Source organism: Apus apus, chromosome 20 (assembly GCF_020740795.1).
Source record: "Apus apus isolate bApuApu2 chromosome 20, bApuApu2.pri.cur, whole genome shotgun sequence".
In the NCBI taxonomy this organism is placed as follows: domain Eukaryota; kingdom Metazoa; phylum Chordata; class Aves; order Apodiformes; family Apodidae; genus Apus; species Apus apus.
The window spans coordinates 1,037,412-1,060,660 of NC_067301.1; the positions used below are offsets into that span (position 1 = coordinate 1,037,412).

Consider the following 23,249-nt stretch of genomic DNA (forward strand, 5'->3'; position numbering starts at 1 on the left):
CCCAACTGCTCCACACAAATCGGGTCATTTCCATGGATTCCACTGCAAACTGCCAGGGGTATAAAATTATCGGTTTTCTCCTCAATTCTTTCACTTGCACTTCAAGTGTCTCTCCTGCCTGCTTGTTCAAGAAGAAAAGCCTTTCCCAGAATCAAACCATCCCGAGTTTTATGGCAAACCTGCCTGAAAAGCAAAAGACAGACTAGGAATAAGCACAGAGCTTAGGGCTTGACTCAGTAAAACAGAACCAGCGCTTGCTTGCAGCAAACAGAAACAAGAAAAGCTCTCAAAATAGCTATTAATGGACATCTCTCTTGCAGCTGGAAACCCAAAACCAAATTAGCAGCAAAATTCAAACTGTGATCTAAAAGGTGTCTCTAAATCATAGATACATTCATAAATGTTACACGGGAAAAATCCTTCAGAATTGGCATGTTGAATGGCTAAAACTGCCACTGAATCACAGTCCTTAACTCCTTCACTCCTCCTGTTTGTTCTCAGAACAAAGTCGCTTCTTGTATATAAAAACATGCCTGTTACAGTCCTTCAAGAAATATATTAGGAGCTTCATTAATGACTAGGGAAAAGTTGGATTCTGCTGGAGTCACATTAATTTCGTCAAACATTTAATTACAATAATTAACTTCATCTTGCAATCATGCTACTGATGGTCTGAATTAATTAAAACTACTGCTGTGCTTCCTTTCCTTTTTTTTTTTTATTATTTGTTGTGCACCAAAAAAGATCAGATTCACTAATCTGTCAGAACTTTCACATTCATAAATAATTTAGGTTCAGAATTGATATAAAAATCCCCCACACTGTAATTCCTTATTTTTCACGAGAGAAGGGGCACCTCTCCTGGTTATCAGTCAGTTTTAGTTAACACAAAATAGTCAACAACGTAACTAGAGTCTGGGTAGGGCTTCCACAGACAACTGGAAATGCAAATTTTTTTTATTTGTATCAAAATTATGGGGCAACTAAAGGAAGTAGGAAAAGAAGAAAAGTAAAAAACCCCAGGGAATAGTTTCCCAGTCTGGGTTTGATCTGGGACTGCTTCCGTGGGTGCAAAGGCAGGGAAACGGAAAGCTGGCACCGGACAGGACACTTTGCAGCGTCTATAGCAAGGAATTTGGTACAGCTACTGGCAGTACTGATGATGCAGCACTGCAACACCCCACCCCCTTCCCAGGCTGGTCCCAGAGCACAGCACCCAGCCCCAAAGCTGGACACCTTTGCTCTGAGGAAGTGTTTCCCAGCCAAGCACAGCCCAGCCCCGGCGTGGCAACTGCTGAGCTGCTGCCGTCGGGCAAGGGAGGAGATGGAAGGCATGGAGTGAGGGCAGCACGTCTGGGCACGGCCTCAGGAGGCAGGTACCTTCCTAGGAACCAGCACCCTTAGCTGCTCTGGGAGTTATGGCCACCGTTTATCTTGCTTAGTGAGGGAAGAAGTTTGTACTTTAGGAAACAAGGAGCAGGAGGGACCTGAGCGAGCAGCTGCCTTCAGCAGAGGTCAAACCACAGGCACTGTGTGCAGCAGGAGGGACGGACAAAGGCAAAACGAGCTCCAAAGTGGCTGCTTTACCTTTTTGTCGTGCACTGAACTGCCCTGGTAATCCCGTGAAATAACAAGGCAAATGCTTCTGCTCACTGCTGGTCCCAGCCAGCGCCCCGAGCTGCTGCACGGAGGGACCTCGTGCTGATCTGGCCAGGACAGAGCTGCACATTTTCCTTTTGTTCAGACCTTTTTCTCCTCTGGAATTGCCTTCCCTTTTGTTTCAACTCTGCCACATTGCTTTTTATTTCCTCTTTTTTAAGGCGTTGTGTTACACACCTCGGAATCCTGAACAGAGTCACCGAATATGTAAAACACACATCAAGTGTCACACACCCCCCCCTAAGCCTGGCTTCTTAAACACAGGCTCCATTTTTTTCCATCACTGAGGCTCATGTTAGTCCTTCTTTTTTCCAATATATATAACAAAAAAACCAAACCAAAACAACAAAACAAAGCAAAACAAAAAAGCAGCAGCCAGCATCCCAAAAGCTCCTGGCTATTGTATTTATGACATCTACTCTGTTTAATATTATGGTCTCCCGAGTAAGAACAGCTCAACTGCTGAAGTATTTGCCCCATGAAGGCAGCAGTAGCAACATGAAAAATATAAAACTGAAGTCATGTGTCAGTTTCCAGATGCATTTATCAAATCATCATTTTTCTACCATTATTTTCTAGCCCTCCTTTAGAAACACAATTATCTCAGTCAATCAGGGATCTTTGATTCTTTTCAAATACCTACCAAGTAGGAATAAATATAAGGAAAACTAGCTAACATTATTTTACATTTGAAAATTGGTTTCACAATTGAGAAATAGTTAATGAAATGTCCCAACTAATTTATTTCTAAATAGCAACATTCTAATCTGCAAATTGGAAAAAACCTCCACCATTCAGGGGTCCAGATCCTGCTGTCAATGACTTCACTAAAAATCCAGGAAAATTTTCTGTACATTCCTAGGAATGTTCCCAAGTTACAGGAGTATAAAGAGCAATGAAACATGGTCTGGGGAGGGGGGAAGATGCAAAGGACCATCTCCCCACTTTAACATGTTTATTTATTCCCAGAAAAGGAAATGGTTTCGATTAAAAGCTTTTCCTGGCTCTCGTCATCCCAATGCTGTCAGTTATTCTGTGGGTCATCTTCGATTGCAAAAGCTTTTCTTCTCTTTCTGTACTTATAAACACAACCAAAACCTTTGCATGCCTTCTGAACAGGAGTGGTCAAGCCTTTCAACTGTTTTTTTGAGTTTCTGTTACAGAAAATAAATGTACCCTGCTAGCGAGGTGGAATTAAATACAGCTAAACCCAGCAGCGTTAGCAGGCAGAGATCAGCAATGCTCAGTCACTCTGAACATTTATAACGTGTTTCCAGCTTTAGGAGTCACTCTCGTCAGGGCTTGAGATCTTTCTGAGCTCTCTCCCTTCTGAGATCTCCTCTCCAAGATCCCTGCTCTCCGAGTTCCCTGCCTTCCCAGCTGCAGGGTGCCCAGAGCAGCAGCACCCAGCAGCATCTCCCCTTGAACGAACTGGGGGGTTGGGGTGGGATTTGTGCACAAGAAACTCAGTTTGAAGTCAACACCAACTCAGTTTTCTAACTGTATTCCCCAGGGACAAGGAGGGGACTCACTTTCCAAGCAGACAACGGCACAACCAGACACTTCTGGGAGGAATCCAGCTCAATGCCCTTGACTCCAGTGAAACAATCACCTGAAGGAGGTTGCTCATGCTCAGAGGAACCTGCAGGAAGAGGATCCATCACCTCCCCCAGACACTCCCTTTCCCTAGCACAGAGCTCAGGATGACACCAGCTCAACACAACCTGAAGCAGCCTGAAACCACCGGGTCCCCCCCAGCCAGGACCAGCTACAGCTCTGACACCCCAGCCCACGTTTTGGTGCTGCTGTGTCCAGTGTTTCTTAGGGCCAGGATGAAGAACTTTTGCAATCTAGTAATTGCATGTTGAGTGCCTAAACGTACAGAGGCAGGGGGTTTGTATCCAAAGGCACCTGGGCTACTTGGGAATTATGGAGCCACTGGGCTTGCTGAAGGCACAGAGCAGCTCAGACACCTGCTCAGGGGCTGCCTGACATTTCCCTTTCCTAGTGCCATTTGCACCTTACTCGCAGTTTTTGTGACAACCAAATACACCCACAGCCATCCTTATCCTTTGATAAGAAGAATTATTATCAGGTGCAAGAAAAGAACCACCAACTAACACCAGAATCTTTCCAGGACAGCAAGCAGTGAACACTGGGAGAGAAATCTGGGAATGAACGAGACATTCCAGAACAAATGTGGTTGAACTGTCTCCTCCATAAATAATAATACAAAAATCCACAATTATTTTAATGTGCTGCTGATTGCTCTAAATGCTGCTCCTATCCAACGAGTCCGTATTCAGTAACTTAGGAAACAGTAGATCCTCATTCTGACTTTACTCCTCCCCCCGAAGCTTCCAGTGCCTCTAGTTATCAATCACCATCATCTGCTGCTTTTACACTGGATTTTTTCATTCCCACCAGCTGGCCTGACCTAAGACTCTTCAGTCTTTCAGGGAAGAAGGATCAGGGGGAGAAAACATTTTGCTTTGCTACTGTTTCATTATATTCTGCACCTTTTTATTTTCACCCTGCTGAAGAAGCACTTGCTTTCTACCCACCCCTTCTTATGTGACTTTCAGCAAATGTACTTATTAAGAAGTTGTAAAAGAGTGGTCATTGCAGAGGGAAGACTCAGCGGAGATGAGCGTGTGTGATAAGCAGCTGTTCTCTCCAATCAGATTGCTGCACACACTAAAAATATGCACAACCAAAAATCTCCAGATGAGGGACAAGGACAGAAGGACATGCAGTGGACTGGGCTTAGAACAGAGCGTGATGCAGCCTTCAGGTTTCTGGCAAATTCTGTGTGTATATTTTTATATTTTTTATATATATATATATATATATATATATATGTAGTCCTTAATCTGAGCATTTATAAGAACCTGGGGACGGCCAGGAGTGTACAAGTTAACATTTCAAAAAGAATAAACGTGTATTCATGTAAAAATAACCCCTTTATTAACTCAGTTTCTTTCCTCAGTCTAAGACTTTAAGAAACCTAAATTCAAAGGGGTTTTTTTTCCTCTTCCTTTAGCATTTGTGCTTCTCTGCTGCTGCTGGTAAGAGTTCTCGGGCACAGTCTCCCCAGGCTCCTGCAGGGATGAACCACCAACGCTGGTTTCCAGTTGTCTCACTGTGTTTCCTCAATATAACCCGTGTTCCACACCAGGTGTTAACTTTTCACACCACCTTCCCCACCACAACAGGAGTCAGGCACTGGAAGATCCCATGAACCCAGGGGTTTTAGACCATTTCAGGATGAATCCCTCAGGTGTTCCCATTCAGTGCTCTCACGGTGCACTGTCCTCTGGCCAGCCCACCCCAGCATCTGTGGAAGGGTGGTGAGGTGAGCACAGCAACCCAATCATTACCTGGTTGTTCAGGTGGCAGACAGCCAGGTTCTGCTCATCACAGGAGCAGGCCACACGGATGTACTTCAGCCAGTTCCCAGCTCCACTCTGGCCAGCATCCAGACAGAACTTCTCAGTCCCCAGGTCTTCTGCAATCTGTAGAAGAGGAGAAGAAATACCTGGGTCATCTGACATCTAATGACAGCCACAGAAAGAAGAAAGAATAATTATTTGCAATGCAGGATTCCATAAAGTAGAGACATATAATTAATGTACACATAATATATGTAATCAAGGCATATATTCTATTTAATGTCATTAATGAAGCATTAGTGGAGCATCAGCACAACACAGCACCAGCCCAGCTTGGATGAGGGGAAAACCATGTCTTTAATACTTGGCTTCTTCCTTGATTAGGATCAAATATAGCCCTGAAGCTTCACTGAAATCCTGCTCCCAGTGTTTGTTTGGGACTGGTGACAGAACCAGCCCTCCCCGTGCTCAGTGTCATTCATCCCCTGCCCGGGGATGCTCTGGCAGGGGCTCAGCACTCAGACCTCAGCAGGTTTACCTCCCTGGACAGGTCCTGTCTCCAGCAAAGAGTAGAAGGTCAAGGAGCTGCATTGGAGTAACACACTGAAGTATTTCAAACAAAAGCTGTGTGTGATGACACCACACACACAAACTGTCCTTCAGTTCTATAACACTTGTGAGGGATTCCTAACAAACTCACTTCACAGCTCAAGAACTAAGACAAAGAGATGAGCACTGAACAGCTGGAGTGTTCCTGCCCATTCCCATGTTTCCAGGTGATATTCCTGGAGCAGAGCCCGACCTGATGCTCATCAACCTCCCAGGTCTCAGGGTGGGCATTCAGACAAAGATAATGAAGAACATGCAATTAGTGGCCACATCAGGCAAGTTCAGCTTCAGTGACTTCTTGGCCACAAAACATCACTCTTCCCCTTGGAGGAAAACCCACCCTGTCCATGCCTGGCATTCCAGCTCCCTGAGTAACCCAAACCCAAGCTGAAGAGGCAGCATCCTTTGCCACACTGCCCTGGTTCATCCCTACAGCAGATCCATCTCCTCAGAGGTGGAGGAGGACAGAGAGCTGCCTGCCCAAACCAACATGCAATGCACAAGTCAAAACCAGATCTCCAAGACACTTTCTGCTGGCCATCTGCTGAAATTACATTCACAAATTCTGGTCTAGGTGAGCTAATCCCCAGCCACTCATTTCATTTTTGTCTCATTCATTTGTTTTTTAAAAAACCTCAGATTTTGGTCTCCGAATCCCAGGTTCCTTGCCCTCCAGCCCTAGCATGTTTTCCCTGCCTTGCCTCAGCAGCAGTTCCCAAGGTGTGAACTTCTGCTCTTGCACCCTAGATGCCTGTTCCTTGGCAGGGCACACACCATCCCTGCCCTTCCTGCAGTCTCCCTCCTCCTCCCTTCCCACCTCCCCTGTACCTGGCACTGGGTCTCTTCACTTGCAAAGCCCTGGGTGAAACCCAGAACCCAGCTCAGATTCACCAGTGGGTTTGCAGGGCCCTGCCCAGGCTCAGCAGCTCTGCTTCAGACCAAGGCCCTGTCGGAGCTAGAAATCACCTGAAACTCTGTGGTTTGCTCTGAGTGGAGCTTGAAAACCCAAACAGGGGTGTGAAATCTCACAGATCAAAATGAGAAGAGAAGAGGTTGTATGAAACCCTGAGAACTTCAGCCCCTGTTTTTCACACACACTCACTCCACTCCATAAATAGAACAGGGTTTCACCAAGCAGGCCCAGCAGTGGCACTGCATGACACTTTGCCTGTTCCTGTTCCTTATGGTTTGCTTCTGTTGTTATCCCTAAGGGACCCCTGGAATTGGACCAGCTGGAAAACTAAATGGTACAGGGGTAGAGAGAGAGGGCAGAGTATTCCCAGCAATGCCAGGTCAGACAGCAGTCAGTCAGCACGAGCCAGCTGAGCCACAGGGAAGCAATTACCTGAGCCCTCCTATCCCATTACATACTTGAGTAAAAGGCATGATTCTTTCCTAGGGCATCTCCTAGGATTTTTGCTTACTCCTTTTTCCCCTGCAGTGGCAGTGGGCTGGAAGCACCAGCAGTTTGATGAATGGATGCTCCAGATGAAGGCAAAACAGTGTAATTACACCTGAGGAGACGGGCAGATGTTAAAGGTGGTGATTGTGGCAGTGGAACCTCCATCCACATGTTGGTCTGGCCAGTTCTGGGAAGAACTGCAAAGTGTACAAACAGGTGAGACACTCCAGGGAAGGAGAAGCACCACGTCCAGAGCCATGGAGGCATCACTATCCCACTGCACATGAGCTGGGTACTCATTAAATACCTGTCATTTATTGCAGGTACAAAATCAAACACAAGATACCATCCACAAGAACACAGGCCTTACAAATCCTGCCTTTACGTGAGAACTGCTCCATGAAAATACCAGTATGGGCAAGGATGTAGCCTGTGCATTTCCTCTGCAGCCCAAGTCACAACTACAGGTGGGATCTCCAAGGCTGGCAAAGGTTCTAAATGTTCATTTATCAGGTTGCTTCAGTATTTGTGGGTGTCAAGCTGCCTGGAAAGGAGGACTTTTCCCAGACATGGTGAGATACAGTGGGTATGATCAACAGAGCACACCAAGAGCAGCCAGAGCAGGGGTGTTCTCAAGCGAGCCCAGCCCTCTGTGGCTGACACCTCTAATTACAGATCAAGTTCACACACTCACGCTCTTTTCTGATGTTCTCTGTGAAAGTTATATCACAATTTTTAAATTACTGAGAAATCCCATAGTACTCACAAATTACTCTCTGCAGTGCACATTTTTTTCCTCTGTCAAACATGCACACACAGGAGAATCTTCTGGGTCCCTCCTCCCTCCACCTTAAGAAACTCCGGAAAAACAAACTGAAACCTTTTACCACATCTCCCTCCAGTTCAGACCAGGAGGAAATCAGAAATTTCCTCTGCTGAAATTCTTCAAACCAACTTGCTTACAGGTCACTGTCAGTAACAAGAAAGACTTTCTGTTGGAAGGTTTGCTTTTGGAAGGCACAGGAATCGTACTTTTTTTAGCTGAATTTTAGAAGCAGCAGGATCAGCACTAAGAGACAACTGATGGTCTGAAAAAGAGCAAATGGAGAAGGAAAAGGGAGGAAAATAGTTTTATTTGTGGGTAAGTTAAAGATGGCAAACGGCTGCACAGAGGGGCTTATCCCACAGGGCAGGCTCAGCTCACCACAGCCACCTGATACGGGATGTGCTCCTTAAAACAGGGGTATCCAGCTCTGCTAAAGCCACTGTTAAGATCAGCACTAAGTCCATTTCTATCAAGGACTAATCAGTAGCTTTCATTGTAAGACCATTCATCCACAGATATCCCTGGTGTCCTGGGCAGAAGGCTGACATCAGATACTTAGCACCAACAGCAACAACAACAAAAACAACAAGATGCCACAGGAAAAATGAAACAACCAAAAAACCAAACCAACCAACACCCAACAGCAGAAAATCCCAGGTAACTGGCAGGCACCTGATTTGGTGGAGCTGAACACGCCAGGCTGTGCTGGTGCCTGCAGGATCCCTGTCCCACAGAGCTGGGTCCAGTGCCCAAACACATTGTGTCTGTCTCACCTTTTCCCCCAGCTCAAGCACAGGCAGCCTGGGACAGGCTGTGCACTTGTGGATCTGCTGGAGAAAGGAGCTTCCATCTGGCCTGCAGCCCACGGGCATTCCCATCAAGCTAATGACTGTGGCAGCACTTCCTTTGCCTCCTCTCCCTCTGATCAGTTTTCCATTTTATCCCACCCACCACCATGTCATGCATTTCTCATGGCTTTTTTTTTTTTCATTGAACATGACAAAAAATGAAGTTCATTTCCCCCCCCTGTGCTGCAGATGGTGAGTTCAGCATATCCTTTGCATTTATTAACCCAAGGCACCTCCCTCCACTCCTTGCCTTCAAATCAACAGTTCATCCAAGTATTCTCAGCTCCACTCCCCTCCCTTGCTGACTTTGTGGCTTTGCCTTGCTCAGACATCTGCTGCCTCTCCCTGCTCCCAAATCCCCATCCTTCTCCTCTCCAGTCTCTCAGGTAGAACAAAGGCACCTTCATGTTCCTGTGGATCACAGGGCTTTGGATGGGCCCGTGGCAGAGCCAGGACTCTTGGCTCCAGACCCAGAGCCCTGGCTGGGCTTGTGCTTCAGACTCATCTCTCCCCAGCCAAAAGGAAATTGTTGTCATGTTCCAGGACTCACTTTGCAGCTTCATCTGCTGTCTGCTGAACAGCGTTCAGGATCCGAATCCAAAAGGCTCATTGATCTTCCAAAGGCTCCGTTTCATGATTTATTAACATCAGAAATGCTGAGTTATGAAGCAAAAGTTATGGAAAAAATTCTCTCGAACGTTTACCATTTTTTTTGCACATCATTTGAGGTTTCCTGCTTCTCTAATTTGTGGGCTCTCCGTTGGGTTGTTTCTTTCACGTTTTAATGGGCAGCATCCAAGCTTTGGCCCGGGCAGAGGTGCTGGAGGCTGGAATTCCACGGGATCTGTCGTCAGTTGGCTTAATGGATTCCCAGTGTGCATGGGGAAACGAAGCAACCAGGAGTTTGCCATCACTGCCCCAGCGTCCTGTTGCTATAACATCCCTCCCCAGAAGCCGAAAGTGTAATAAACCTTCTCATCCCATAGTTGCAGGATCTGCCTCTGACAGTTTGGCTGATGCACACGTTTTATTTGGCAGGAGTTAGAGGGAGATTTTTTTCCTTTTTTTTTTTTTTTTTTTTCCCTTTTTGCTTTAATGACCCACGAGCTGATTTAGAGCAATAAACTGTTGCCATGAAGTTTTGTTGTGTTTCTTTTAAATAAAAGGGAGGGAGGGACTGCTATAATTTATGACTTTCAGAGGTAACTGAAACAGAAAGTCCATTCTTGCCACAAAATGAAGAGAAAAAGACTTCATCCAGAGAAACACCTCTGTCAATGTGTAGCCATGAAGCCTAGATGAACTCATAAATTCAGCACTCTGCCTGCAATTAAGTCGGCTTCCTGGTGATTTGACAAAGAGTTAATGAGAAACGTGTCAGACAAACAGGTCACAGCACTGATGGGAAGAGCAGCTGAGCCAAACCCATCGTGTTTGCTGCCCCCAGCTTAGGGCTGCAGGAAAAGCTCTCCACATCCATATCCAGCACAAGCCATTTTTGTTGCATACAGTGAGTTTCTTGTCCAAACGTAAGGTCCTCCAGCACAGCCTGGAGCCAGCTCCTCATTCCCAAAAACGCCAAATGATAAGGAGAGAAATGACCACTCCCTGAAAGCCTTGACCTGTGCTTGAAGAGAGGAGTGGGCAGGAGCTCTCTGGCCGTCATAGAATGGTTTAGGTTGGAAGAGACCTTAAAGATGATCCAGTCCCAACCCCTATGCATGGGCAGGGACACCTCCCACCAGGCCAGGTTGCTCCAAGCCCCATCCAACCTGCCCTTGAGCACTTCCAGGGATGGGGCAGCCACAGCTTCCCTGGTCCTCAGCACATCCTGCGGGCCCACGGGGCACAGGGGCCTCCAGGTTCAGGTCCTGAGGGCTACTAAACGACTGCAGGATCAGGGAGCTTAATTCATCACAGGCTCTGTGGCCACCCTCAGGAGTGTCCTCAGGGCCCACGTGTTTCCAAGCAGACGTTCAGCTTTTTGGAGCAGCAGCATGCACAGAAACCACAGGCTCTGCAACAACAGCCCAGCGCAGCCAAACGCTGGGAAAGGAGAGGAAAAGAAATCTTTACAGATCTTCTCCCCTCAGACACACATGCTGCTGTCTCACCAGAACTGAGACAGAGCAGGGAGAGCCACAGGTGAGAGGCAGCCCAGCTGGGGAGCACGGGGTGGGCAGATCCCAGCCTGGTGCTGCTGCAGCCGAAGGGAGACAAACCCATTTGGGATTTTAAAAGAATGAATGTTTTTGAACTTTCACTCCCACTCAAGCCACACACACGTCTGGAGTGGGAATTTTCCACTGGTGTCTGCGTTTCTGAGCTGCTGTGCTACCGTATTATCTGGTTCCATGAAGGATCTGAAGGGAAAATATCAGGAAGCTCAGGGAAGGCTGTTCCCAAGACATACTTTTGTCACGGAAATATAACCTCATTCTTTTTTCCACCACATCTAAAGAACATGAGAAAACACATGAGAAGGGGCTGTTTTCTCCCAAAACGTCGTGTTCCATTTCCAAAGCAGAGGAGTCTGGATGGCTTGCACAAGTTTTGCAAGCCAGGCTGAATTTCTTGAGGGTGTTTGAATCCTACTGAGCCTTTTGAAGGTCTGCCCATTATTAACTGCTATTCTCTTATGTAGCAGCACAGAACAGCCAGTGAGTTTCTCCTGTCTCAGTCAGCTCTGTACAAGGATAAAAGGGCTTCAAAATTGCAGTGTCATCGATGTGCCTTCCAGGCACAGCAGATTCACTCCAGCTGAACCTACATCCGACCTGAAGGCCAGTATGAAGCCTTGCAGGAGAAACCCCCAGCAGCAGTCATGACATGGCACAGCATCTGCAGAGCTCATTAAATAACATCTCCACAAAAGCACCTCCTGCTCCACAAAGCAGCCTGATGCTACACGCATCACCCTGTTCCAGACTCTGCATTGAACAGGAACGAGTTGTGTGCAAAGGGGTAAGCTCTAAAGAATAATCCCCACCAGCCCTGCTCTCCCTCTCGTGGACCTGCCACTCCTCATATTCCAGCTTCAAAGCTGTAGTTTTGCTGCCCAGAAGACAACCTCCAATAAAAGAGGATGTCAAAGAAGGTGCTACCAATGCCAGCTCCTGCTGATGCATGAAACCAATCCCACCCACTCGTATTCCTCTCCCACCCTCACTCTCTTTGAGGGCAACCAAGCTAAGCTTGCACAGCAGCATCTCATCACCACACAGAGAAACATCAAGTGAAAATGTCAAAACAGAAGACGACTTTTGAGATGATGGCAGGCATTTATCTCAAGAAAAGCTCATTTTTCACTAGTAACGTAATTCATACCACCCTAATTTAAATTAAGCAGCAAACCATAAAAAACGATGCTTGAATCACATCACAGAGTTGCCTCAGACACTGCACACAGCTCAGGAAAGGGATTTCCATTCCTTTGTAACATACAGACACAGGGACTTTGAAGTTTTCCTCCACCCTGACAGAGTTCAAGACATCCCACTTTGTATTCTACTTCATTGCCTCATTTTAAAAAATAGTAATTAGTGAAGTTCTAAAAGCTTAAGAGATGAAAAACAAACGGGACCTGGAGAGAAGTCTCAATATGAACAACAAAAGACAGAGACTCCTTGCAGGCCGAGGAGGATTTAGGGGTTTGGGGTATTTCCTTTCACATCCTTGGGCAGAGGGAGCAGAACCACAGCTGAGCAGAGCTCCCCGGGCTGCTCCAAGAGACTGAGCCACGAGCATCTTACAGCTTCTGTGCAAGAAGCTTTAGGGGATATTAGTTTGGTGCTATTTCTAAAGGAAGATGTGGTGCTAAAAGGGTGCTCTGGAATGCAAGAGTGCCAGCTCGCCCAGGGGAAGGGGGAGCAGAGCAGCTCTCCTGGCAAAGGGAACAACTGCAGGCATGGAAGCTGAACAGAATCCTGTGGCATACCAATATCACCAATTTCTGTTGGTGATTTCTCCAGGAGCCCCCTCAGCCCTTGAGACACAGCACCCCCCTCAGCTCTCCTCAGCCCTTATGGCCTAGCTGAATGAGCTTTGCTGGTTTGCAAAAGAACAATTCCCACAATCTAGCTGAGGGCTGGCTCCTTCTTTTTCATACTCAAAAGGTGCTACTGCTCTCAACCTTAAAAATAAATTCTCATCAGCTTCTTCAGGTGTGTTTTGGGTGTTTTGCTACATCAGCAGGGATGGAAGTTGCTGCTGCTTGGTTTAAATAATTTCTTATTACTACAACTTTATTTTAATAACGTTTTGGGAGTGGAGTTGTGGAACACCACTGACATGTAGACCTCTTCAGAGTGATTTATTGAAAGCACTGAGTGCCAAAACCATTTGCCACATTTTACACGCTGGCCAGAAGTGCAGCAGAGCCTTCAAATGCCCATTCATCGTGCTAAGATCAATCCCAAAGCACCAGCCTCTCCCCAGCCTTGGCACTGTCCACTGAAGGATCTAGCATGAGGAGACCCACATGAAATAAGATCGTCATGTGGCCCCTTCTGAGCCTCCTCCTCAGGCAGAATTCAGACATCTGAGAGTCCTGGCAGCTCCAGTCCCTTCCCTGCAAACCCCTTGCCCTCAGATTATACTTGGTCATTAATAATATATGAAACAAATTACAATATCAATTATCCAGGTACCCCAGGGGAAGGTGAATGAATTCAGAAAGCTGAGGTTCCTGGAATTGTACATATTTCCCATTTCATTAATAGATCTGGGGACACATGGCCCAAGTTCAGGTAACAGGAAAGTGCAGATAACTGATGTGCAGATAATTGTGCCCACGTCCTGTGGTGTGTATTCGATGAATACAACTTTTTTGTCTCACTCCCTACAACTGAGAAGAGAATTATTCTGAAAGCTCACCACCTGGACTTATCCTGCCACCTGGTTTTGGTGCTTGGGCCACGTTTTGAACACCTCAGCATGCTGCAAATCCAGCTTTCTGTCAGGGAATTACAACTACTGGGAATGAAAAGCACAGGGAATCAGCGTCACTGGCAGGGACAGCTCTAAGCAGTGCAACAAGACTGAGCTGCTAAACGTGTTGGGAGGCAGGAAAGGACAGGAGGTTTCAGTCTGTGCCAGACTGGTGCCAGTCACATCCATGCGACAGACACGGTCCCACCTCTGTCTCCCCCTGTAGCTTCTGCCTCAGGTGCTGCTCACCTGGTCCGAGCCCCCTCTGCCTCAGGTGCTGCTCACCTGGTCCGAGCCCCCTCTGCCTCAGGTGCTGCTCACACCGGGCGTGGGTTGGTTGTGACTGACCCCGAGCGGACAGAGCTCTGGAACCAAGGGCATCAGCATCAACACCCGCCCAAGGGGCAGCTCAGAGCACCAAGCCAGGCAGGGAAGGGCAGCCAGGCAGCAAGCTCCTCTAGCACAAAACCTACCGGCTGTGCCTGGGCAGAGGGTTGCTGGCCCTTTGCATCCCTTTGCATGTCAATGCAAACACTGGCACCCAAGCACTCCGGGCATATTCATCTGGAAATGGACGCTTTCCCACATAACAGCTTTGAACGCCTTGAATTCACAGGCCAGGAGGCTACATATTAGCATAGCTGTGGCCATGACCTTACGACTCGCGGGCCAGAGATTTAAAACCCGAAAAGAAGCCCTGAAGCAAAGGTGGGCGCTGCCCCCCAGCCCAGCTGCACCGCTGCACAGGAAACCCCCCGAGGTGCCACAATCGCACCAGGAAGCCCCGTCCCTGCAGCCCTTTGAGCAGAAATGAGTAAGGCAGCTGCTCTGCAGCCCATTCTCATGCTCTGTAGAAGGTGTGAAATAGATGAGTTTGTGACCTGCGCTGGCACAGAGAAAAAGAATGAGAGGATGTCGGAGGTTTCCCTCCCGAGCAAGGCAGCTGATCAAAACAGGAACAGCCGCCCCAGCGCAGAGCTCTGAAAACAAAGCAGCCACCTCACACAGGCCCGGAGAAGGTTTCTCTTGCTGTGCTAACCCTGTACTGCTCACCTCTCATTCAGCCCAAACGTGTGATTCTTTATAGCTGGTATTTACCGAAAACGTGACCAAAAGAAAGTGCAAAACTGAGCCCGTGCACCCGTCCCGCAGCAGCACCCCAGGCTCCCCCCCGAGCTCCAGCCTGCAGAAAAGCTGCTTATTTCATTATTTTAAAAATATATTCAAGCAAGATCGCAAGAGACCTTCCCAGCACAAAAGCAGAACTGATTCTCTCTGCCAGCTCCAGGACTTGACTTCCAGCTTCTGGAGAACCTGCTCCTGGGCTAGTGCTTCTGCCAAGGGAGATGAAGGTTCTGCCTATGCTGTGTATCTTGAAGGAGAGCTTTGTCATTCATATGCACAGTTCATCTTCAACCATCACTAAAATGAGAACTGGGGACATCAGTCTTACATTCCTTTTCTGGCATTTGACTGTTTCCCTCACTCACTCCAATACATAACATCTCTTTTTCACCAGGAGGACAAACATTGGAATGGTCTCCCAAGGGAAGTGGTAGATTCCCTCACATTGGACAGTTTTAAGTCTCAGCTTGACAGGGTGCTGAGCCACCTCATATTAAATATAATAGTATTTTAAAAGGTTGGGCCAGATGATCTTTAAGGTCCCTTTCAAACTGGAATTCTATGATTCTATGAAATACCTTTTTTTTTTATAACCAAGCTCTAGAATTTTTCAAGCAAAAACTTGTTGCTTTTTTCAAAATGAAGAACTGATTCAATTATTTCCTTCCAAAGCTGGTGATATGACCTCTCTGCAGCTGGAACCAAGAAAGTATCTTGTCTGACATTGCAAACTGGAATCTTAATTCTAAGGAAGCACAAGGGTAAACTGCTCAGTCCCAAGAGCAGCCTGGGTGAACTTTACCCCAAGCCAATTCACCTACTTATGAAACAATATATTCCAGGGAATTGATTCTGATGATAAATCTGCCCTTTGAATATGCTGAGAAACAACATTTCAAAATCTCCAGCTCAGATCTTATACCATCTCTGGGTCAAAAGACAGTTCAGCAGTGATGTTGCTGAGGCAACTGCTCAGCCACAGCCAAGTGTCACATGAAAGGTGCCCCGATGCCTCTGCTCAGGTTATTTTACTTTGGCAATTCCAACACATCTGGTTCTCTGACAGCAGGTCTCAAAACAAGACATAATCTGACATATCTTGCAGTGCCTGAGCAAGTCAGGTTTGAGTTAAGGGGGTTCTGATAAATTCCACACAGAATTTCTTATCTCCTGTGGACACTTGTCTCAAGCCTTGGAGACTATGTCATTTTTCATGTTGATCCACCTTCTAATCCAGCAGGTGAGGACTTCTGCTCTTTTTAAATGAGCTGTTTTGAAGCCAAATGGATGGAGGGGGAGGGGGAAAGAAAAAAGTAAAGAATAGCATCTGCCTTTTACAGCATTTTTCTCAACTATCAGAAAGCCAGATACCAATATCCAGGAGACAGAGCCGAGGACAACAAATATTTGCTTTCCAGAATGGACCCACTACAGCATGGGAGCATGCCTCAGCTGTTAAAATAAAGGACAATACATCACAATCCTCAGGTCAGGAAGAGGGAACCCACATCCCATCTGGGCCTTTTCCTGCCTGTTAAACACGGGAGACGTTTTCTCCTGGTACAGAGTTTGCTTGTTCCTGGGTGAGGATGTGAGGATGGTTGTGCCTCTTCAGACTGAACACCTCGCCACTGAAACACTGCCTGCTAAAAATTCCAATACTTCAGGTATTTTGAAGGTTCAGCTGATAACAATCTGAAAGTTGTCTTCATTAACAGACAGAGACAGGTTTTTTGCTACACTTTCCTTCTTAGCATCTTCTGAAGTTAAAAATCACAGAGCACAGAACACAGGAATTCACTCATTCCTTGCAACCATAATAAAAAGTGTTATTTTAATGCTAAGGAGGAAGGACCACCTCACATGTCTAGCAGTGCTTTGGAGTGCAAAAATAAGTGGAACATGTGGTGAAAACAACAATATTGCCTTCATTCCCCTCACACATACCCACACAGTAAGCTGGAACAGCCCTACAAGCCTCGAGATGCTGCTGAAACAGTTTACTGAGACCTAATCCTACAGCCTTGAAAAATATCTAATAGGACAGTATTTCCATAGTGGAAATGATTCCTGTCTGTATCGGGCAGCCCCACGAGTGTTCCAAAGATGAACATAAATTCAATTATACCAAATTAAATCTAAACATACATAAGCCACATAACATTTTAATTGGGGCAATTCTTAACTGTTTTTGGAAGAACTATACAATAGTAGAGTCTCCAAAGATGAGAAACCACATTTGCTTTCTCCCTTGAGCTGCCTGCTTTTACTCATTACTCTGGCAGAGATATATTTATATTGATGTTGTCACTGCGTGAACAAAACCTCACGGACAAAAATGGTTTAATTAAAGCAGAACACGGTGGTTTATAGGTGGTTAGCAGATCGGTTCCTTAAAGTCAGTAAAACTTTCATAAGCAATTAGATAAAAATAAACCTTAGGAAAACATTTGCACAAAATACATGGTTTACATTTTACACTGAAACCCAGCATGAAAAAAAGACCAAAGCAGGGGCAAGGGCTGGGGGACCTGGGGGCACCTCTGGGGTGATTCCTCCTGCCCTCAGCTCTCTCTTGCTCTGCTTTGCTTAACAAATTGACCTCTTCTGTCCAAAACTGCTGTCTCCCTGCATCCCAATCTCTGTCATGTCACCATTAACTTCAGAAAATAAGCCAAGAGAGGACCAAGCTACACCCTGTCCCACTCTGCCTCTTGATGCCACCATGCACCAGTGTGCACCAGTTTGTGGTTACTGGTGGACTGAGGGAAGAGTGACCTGGCAGCAGGGGCTCTGCCAGCTCCGCTTTCCTGTTTCCAAGAGGAAAAAGGAAGAGTCTAAGGGGGAAAAGGAAGAGCCTGTCTGCAAATAACCTCAGCAATGACTGTCACCTGAGGGCAGGGCAGCCCACAGCCCCTTCCCCAGCCCCGCGCTGCCCAGGGACACCATTCCAAAGAGACTCTGCTTCAGACCACAGCCAGGCCAGAGATGTAGATCTCACATTCTAATAAATAAAAATAAATATCTGACCTCAAGTAAAAGATCCTTCGTTTGACACTCCTAATCATGTTTTATACTTCAAGTTCAGTTTTTACTGGACGGGATCCAGCCATCCCCTGGTAATGTAACAGTCCTTTTCTGTACACGAACAAAAGTCCTTTTCTAGTCCTGAGGGCCAGCAAGTTTATCCAAATATTCTCAGTTTACTACAAGCTCCTTTTGGAACTGATATCTTCAGCACAAGTGCACTTTGTACCTCCAGTGCCCCAGCACGGAGCAGGAGCTGGGACTGGGCTGGAAGGGACGGAGCACGTGCCCAGCGGGGCCGCCTGCCCGTCGTCCTCCGGCTCAGAGCTGCTCCTCCTGCCATCTCCCCAGGAAGAATGTTTGGAAATGCTAAATAGTCTTTTCCATGTTTCTACATCAGCTCTTATTTTGGCTAAGCCTGTCCCGTCTGTTCGCAGCTGCCAAATGCATGAAGTAATGAGAAAGCAGAGGGAGAGAAGCTGACTTCATTCCAGCGGCGCTGGAGCGAACACACCCAGCGTGTCCTGTCGCTGTCAGCACGTCCCTGTGCTGGACCTCATTAGCAAAGCTGACTTTAACAACTGCAGGAGATGCATTCCTCGGTGCCACCATCCTGCTGCTGCCAGCTCTGCCCTGCTCATCTCTCAACACAAACCCCCAGCAAAGGTCCTGCCTCGGCGCTGCCCCCAGGCAGGACCCAGCGCTGGGGACGCTGATCCCACCAGCCCCAGTGTCTGCAGGGATGGGGCAGAGGGTGAAAAGGCAGGACACAAAGGGCTGGCCTGGAGGCTGAGGTGTCCCCTCAGCAGCTGGGGACACAGCTCTGGGCACAGCACCCTGGGGCACACTGTGCTGGTCTGGGCTTGGTCTGTCACCACCAGGCCCCCTCCAATAAACAAAACACTTTCTCTGCTGGTGGGAACTGAAATTCAGCTGTGGAATCACAACTTCCTGGGTACACAAAGAGCCTGTAGCTCTCGGGAGAGACAAGCAGATGGAAGGCCAGGAGAGTGATGCAGAGAAGGACAATCACCTGAAGAGGCTGGGGAGCCTCTGTCTGTACAGAAGAGGTTGGACCAAGTCCTGCCCTGGAGATGCTGGTGCTGGTCAGAGAGCAGGACGAGGTGACAAGGTGGGTCTGTACAATAAACTGTGTGGCAGGAAAACGAAAGGATTGGGCCACTGCTTTGACTGGACACCAAGTGGTGAAAGCAGGGCTCTCACAGGAACTGGAACCATTATGGAGCAAAACCTTAAGCCATTAATTTGTTGCACATCTCTTGGTCTTTTTGGGACCAGAGCTGAGCAGACCAGGACAGCCGTAGAGGGGGGATGAGCCTACACACTCCATCTCTGCTCCAGAGGCCTGGCTGCCCAGCACCTGGACATGAAGGGTGTGCAATTAGCAGTGAGCACATTAATTGCACAAAGCTGTTACCCTGCTTGCCTCTAGAAATAGCTGTAACCTACTCCCCAGCACTCAGTCAGCAAGTGCTACCAGTGGAGGGGGAAAGCCCTCAATGGAATTTCTTTCTCTCCTTGAATTAGCAGAGGAACAAACCACCTCAAACCCCTCTGGAAAACTACACTGCCCGGCGGGAAAGCTGACAAACACGAAGGGTCATTTTCTTTATGCAAGCCTGATCCACAGAGTGAAACAAACTTTTCAGCAGATAAAGGCCCATAAATCTCTCTCCCTTATTACAAGGACTGCTAGCTAAGGAAAACGAGCCCAGCTTATCCCTGCCCATGTGCTGCCTTTCTGACAAGGGGTTTGTAATAACAGGCACAAGAAGGTGGCTGAGCCCAGCGCTGTAATTTCCACGGGGCCGAGTGCCACAGGTGCACTAATATAGGCATTAGTGAATGATTAGGCCTCGTAAAATATATGAATGCTGTTTCTTTAAGAAGCCATAAAATTTTATTGAGGAAAAAATCCATGTGTAAGGCTTTTGGTTCGTTTCATGCGGTCATTCAGAATTTCACTCATTTCTGACAGGACCATGATAATTAAAACTGTGGCCTGGGTCTGGTTTCTATAAAGTCCATCTGGCCTTCCGCGATGGAGAGTTTTGGAAGTATGTAATTGCCTGGGCAGCAAATAACTATTTTGCCATCCGCAGTAGTTTAATTTTGTCCCTGCAGCAGGGGAGCTAAGTCAGAGGGGCAAAAGATCATTAAGGGCTGGAGCTGGAAAGAGGGGCTCCCCGAGCAGTCGGCTGGCCCATATTTGTTGAAACGCTTGACACCAATGGGCCCCATTAATGCATGGGTTAGATACAATCTGTGGAAAAGGGTCTATTATAAAGGGATTATTTGGAAGTGTTCTGTAGTTGGGGGGTGGGTGTGATTGAAGGACTTAAAACTGTTACATTAACCCTTAGGGCACTCCAAGCAGTAACAAACCTGGCATTAAAGAGCTGGTGTTTGTCACAATTCCTTCGCTTCCCTCTTTCTCTGCCACAAGGTCAAAAGAGATTAAAAACATCCATAATGCACTCTTCAGAGGCACACACATGAAGCTTGTTTTCAGCCCACTTTATGGCTGCAGCCAGCTCCCCTGCCTCTCTGCTCTCACCCCAAACAGAATCACTAAACAAATCACTAAAGACAGATATCAGCAGTTATTTTTTTATATATATATATATATATATATATTTACTTGTATATCAAAAGAAAGCCAACACAGGTGAAGTGGTGACAGCAACAGCTCTAGAGCTTTAACTCCTGTCACTTTCCACCCTGTGTTGAGTCTCTCACATGTGCCCAGGACACAGTCACACAGCTGGAGATGAAGGATACCTGTGCAGGATTTCTGATGCTGCAGAGGGTGTTTCTGTGATCAAACCACAGTGCACAGGCCAGCGTGTGAGGAACCTGCCTGCCCTGTGCTTTGAACCCCAACTGTGCTCAAGTCAAATTTTTGGAAGGCTCTTATCTCTGCACACAGCTCTGCACACACCGTTGAGCTCAGCTATGTGCTGTTTGCTCAGTGATTTGTTCAACAACATGGTCTTCTGCTTCATTCTCCTTGTATTAAATAGCAAGTCCAAAAAAAAAGACGTTTCTGTTTGGCCTGAGGATGAGGCACTGCTACACCAACCATCGAAGGAAATGTAGATTCAGAATTAGCTGAATTTGGACATTCTGAGTGCTTGGAAACCTGATTTATGGCATAAGAGGCAGAAAGCATCACAAAAACCAGCGGGAAGATCAAATGCAGCAATGCAGGAGAACACAAAGGATGCCTCAAGGTGAAAAACTCATCACTGCTTTGGCAGGTTGGATGAAATCCTGAAACACTGGGTATCACCTCAGGATTCACATCTTGCAGCAGTAAGAGATGAGGGAGGAAAAGACCAGCAAGAGGACACTTGCTCCAGACTCTGGGCAGAGCCAGTTTGTGAGGAGCTGGGGTGGGGTTCTCCTCCTCGGGCTGCAACTTTTCAATGTGACAAATTATTCACACAGTGTGTATCATCATGGCCTCAATGGCTGTGATCACCAGCTACTTCAAGTGCAGTTTTCTCTAGAATAAGTGACTTCTGTTTTGCTTTCTTGCCAAGGGTTCATTCATTTAATAGGACCCTCCAACCTCTCACTCCAGTCCTGGTGTGTTCACAGTGCTACGGAGAACACGGGAAACCCCAGTGGTTCCGAGTGTCCTATTTCCTTCAAGATTGTACCATCCACACAGGAATGGAACTGGCTTTCCTTCACTGGAAACCTCTGGAAACTCTGAGAGAAAACATGTGCATATTAACTAGACTCCACTTGAAAGAAACCCAGCAGATAGCAGAGTGGAAAACACACTTTGTAGAGAATTGTTGAAACCACAGCTCTTCCCATACAGCAGAAGGTCTGTTTCCTTTGGCGTGCCCAGCTCTGCTCACCACAACAATCCAACAGCATAAACTACAGTCAGAAACCACCAACATTTAAAATGGGTCTGCTTGGAAGACCAAGGGGGTTGATTAAAAACCATAATGAGGAAAAAAAAAAAAAAGAAAAGAAAAAGAGACATCATCATGAGAACAAAATTTTCCTCAAATTCACATTTTCTCTGAGCTGGGGCTTCAAAAGCTCCGCCCTGCTCTGACTGCTGGGGGGTGAGACTGCCACCCTGCCCAATGCAAGAAGCAGCCCCACGTGATAAAACTTGTTTTAAGGACATCTATGATAATTTTTTAGTTTTCAAAGTCAAATGATATGGGAGATTAAGGAAGTGCTTTTTTTAAGAATGTGAGTATTTCAGAATGAACCAAGTCAGGCCTCTACCAGCACAGACCTTGACACCTACAGCAGCAGAGACGTTGTCTGCCCTCGTGTCAGACACAAACCCAAGTGTTCTCAGCAAGCAAAGTGCTTTCTGGGAGGCTCAAAGTGCAAACACCAATTTTAACAAGGCTGTTCCTATAAGAACGTAGCCTAGATGATGCCAGGTGACACTTTTTTAAACAGCACTCTGAAATACAAACTGCATACTTAATTGGTAACGGTCTTAATTAGCTTTGCCATTAACTTTTGTTAGTATTAAAAACAAGTTGCTATAACCTTAATCAGCAAACCAAATAGACCTGAATGAACCCAGCACTAATATTTGTGAGGAATCCTCTTTACAAAGCAATGCAGAGTGTGAGCAGATTTACCCACCCACATCAAAACAAAAGCACCCTTCTGCTGGAACCGTTTGCAGGCAACTCCCCCAGAAGATTTTATTTTCCCATGCCACAGAAATCATAGCTACAAACAGGGCTATTTTTTCTGGGAAGACACATTAAAAATATACTATCGTCCTAAAGATAATGTAGGGGCATTAAACCCGTGTCTCTTCTAAATTCAGGAGAGTGAAATTTTGCTAGGCAAGGAAGCACGAGATTGCCAAAAATCCTCAAAAGAGCTCTCAGAAGAAAAGAAAAAAAGAGAAACAGAATAAAAGAAACTGTGAAAGTTTATGAGGATAAACACTGATGACAGGTGGAGTAGAAGCTGAAATTTGAACTCCAAAGTAACTGCAAATAAAGATTTGTTACAGATGGTTTTAATATGACCTAACACTGGGATGCCAGCTACAGTATCACTTTTTCCTGTAAGCTGAACAAAACTAATAACACAGTTATGGAAACATGCTCCACTAGTACAGACACCTATGGAATCAATGACCTTTAATGCCCATAAGTTATTCTCTTAGGAGACCAAGATAGGACCAATAAAATGCTGATAAGGAGACACCAAACTGGAACCAGCAACAATGCTCATTTCCAACAGGTAAAACCAAATCAGCCCTTCACATCCAGGCTCAGCTGTAAATGCATCTCCCCTCACATGCCACATGTACATGTGTGTGCACGGGGGGTGTGAGGGGAATGCTCAGCCCTGCCATGCCTCTCATTTGTGCCACCAAGCTTTTTGATCTCGGAGAATAATGCTGC

General features: G+C 46.6%; 1 protein-coding gene across 1 annotated transcript in view; it reads right to left on the bottom strand.

Annotated features, from left to right (window-relative positions):
* The window catches only part of PRDM16 (PR/SET domain 16), a 275,249-nt gene that overhangs the window by 39,984 nt on the left and 212,016 nt on the right, over positions 1 to 23,249 (bottom strand). Inside the window, exon 4 of the mRNA XM_051637640.1 lies at positions 5,040 to 5,174. Within this exon, the coding sequence (XP_051493600.1) occupies positions 5,040 to 5,174 (135 nt within the window). The remainder of the gene's footprint in view (positions 1 to 5,039; positions 5,175 to 23,249) is intronic.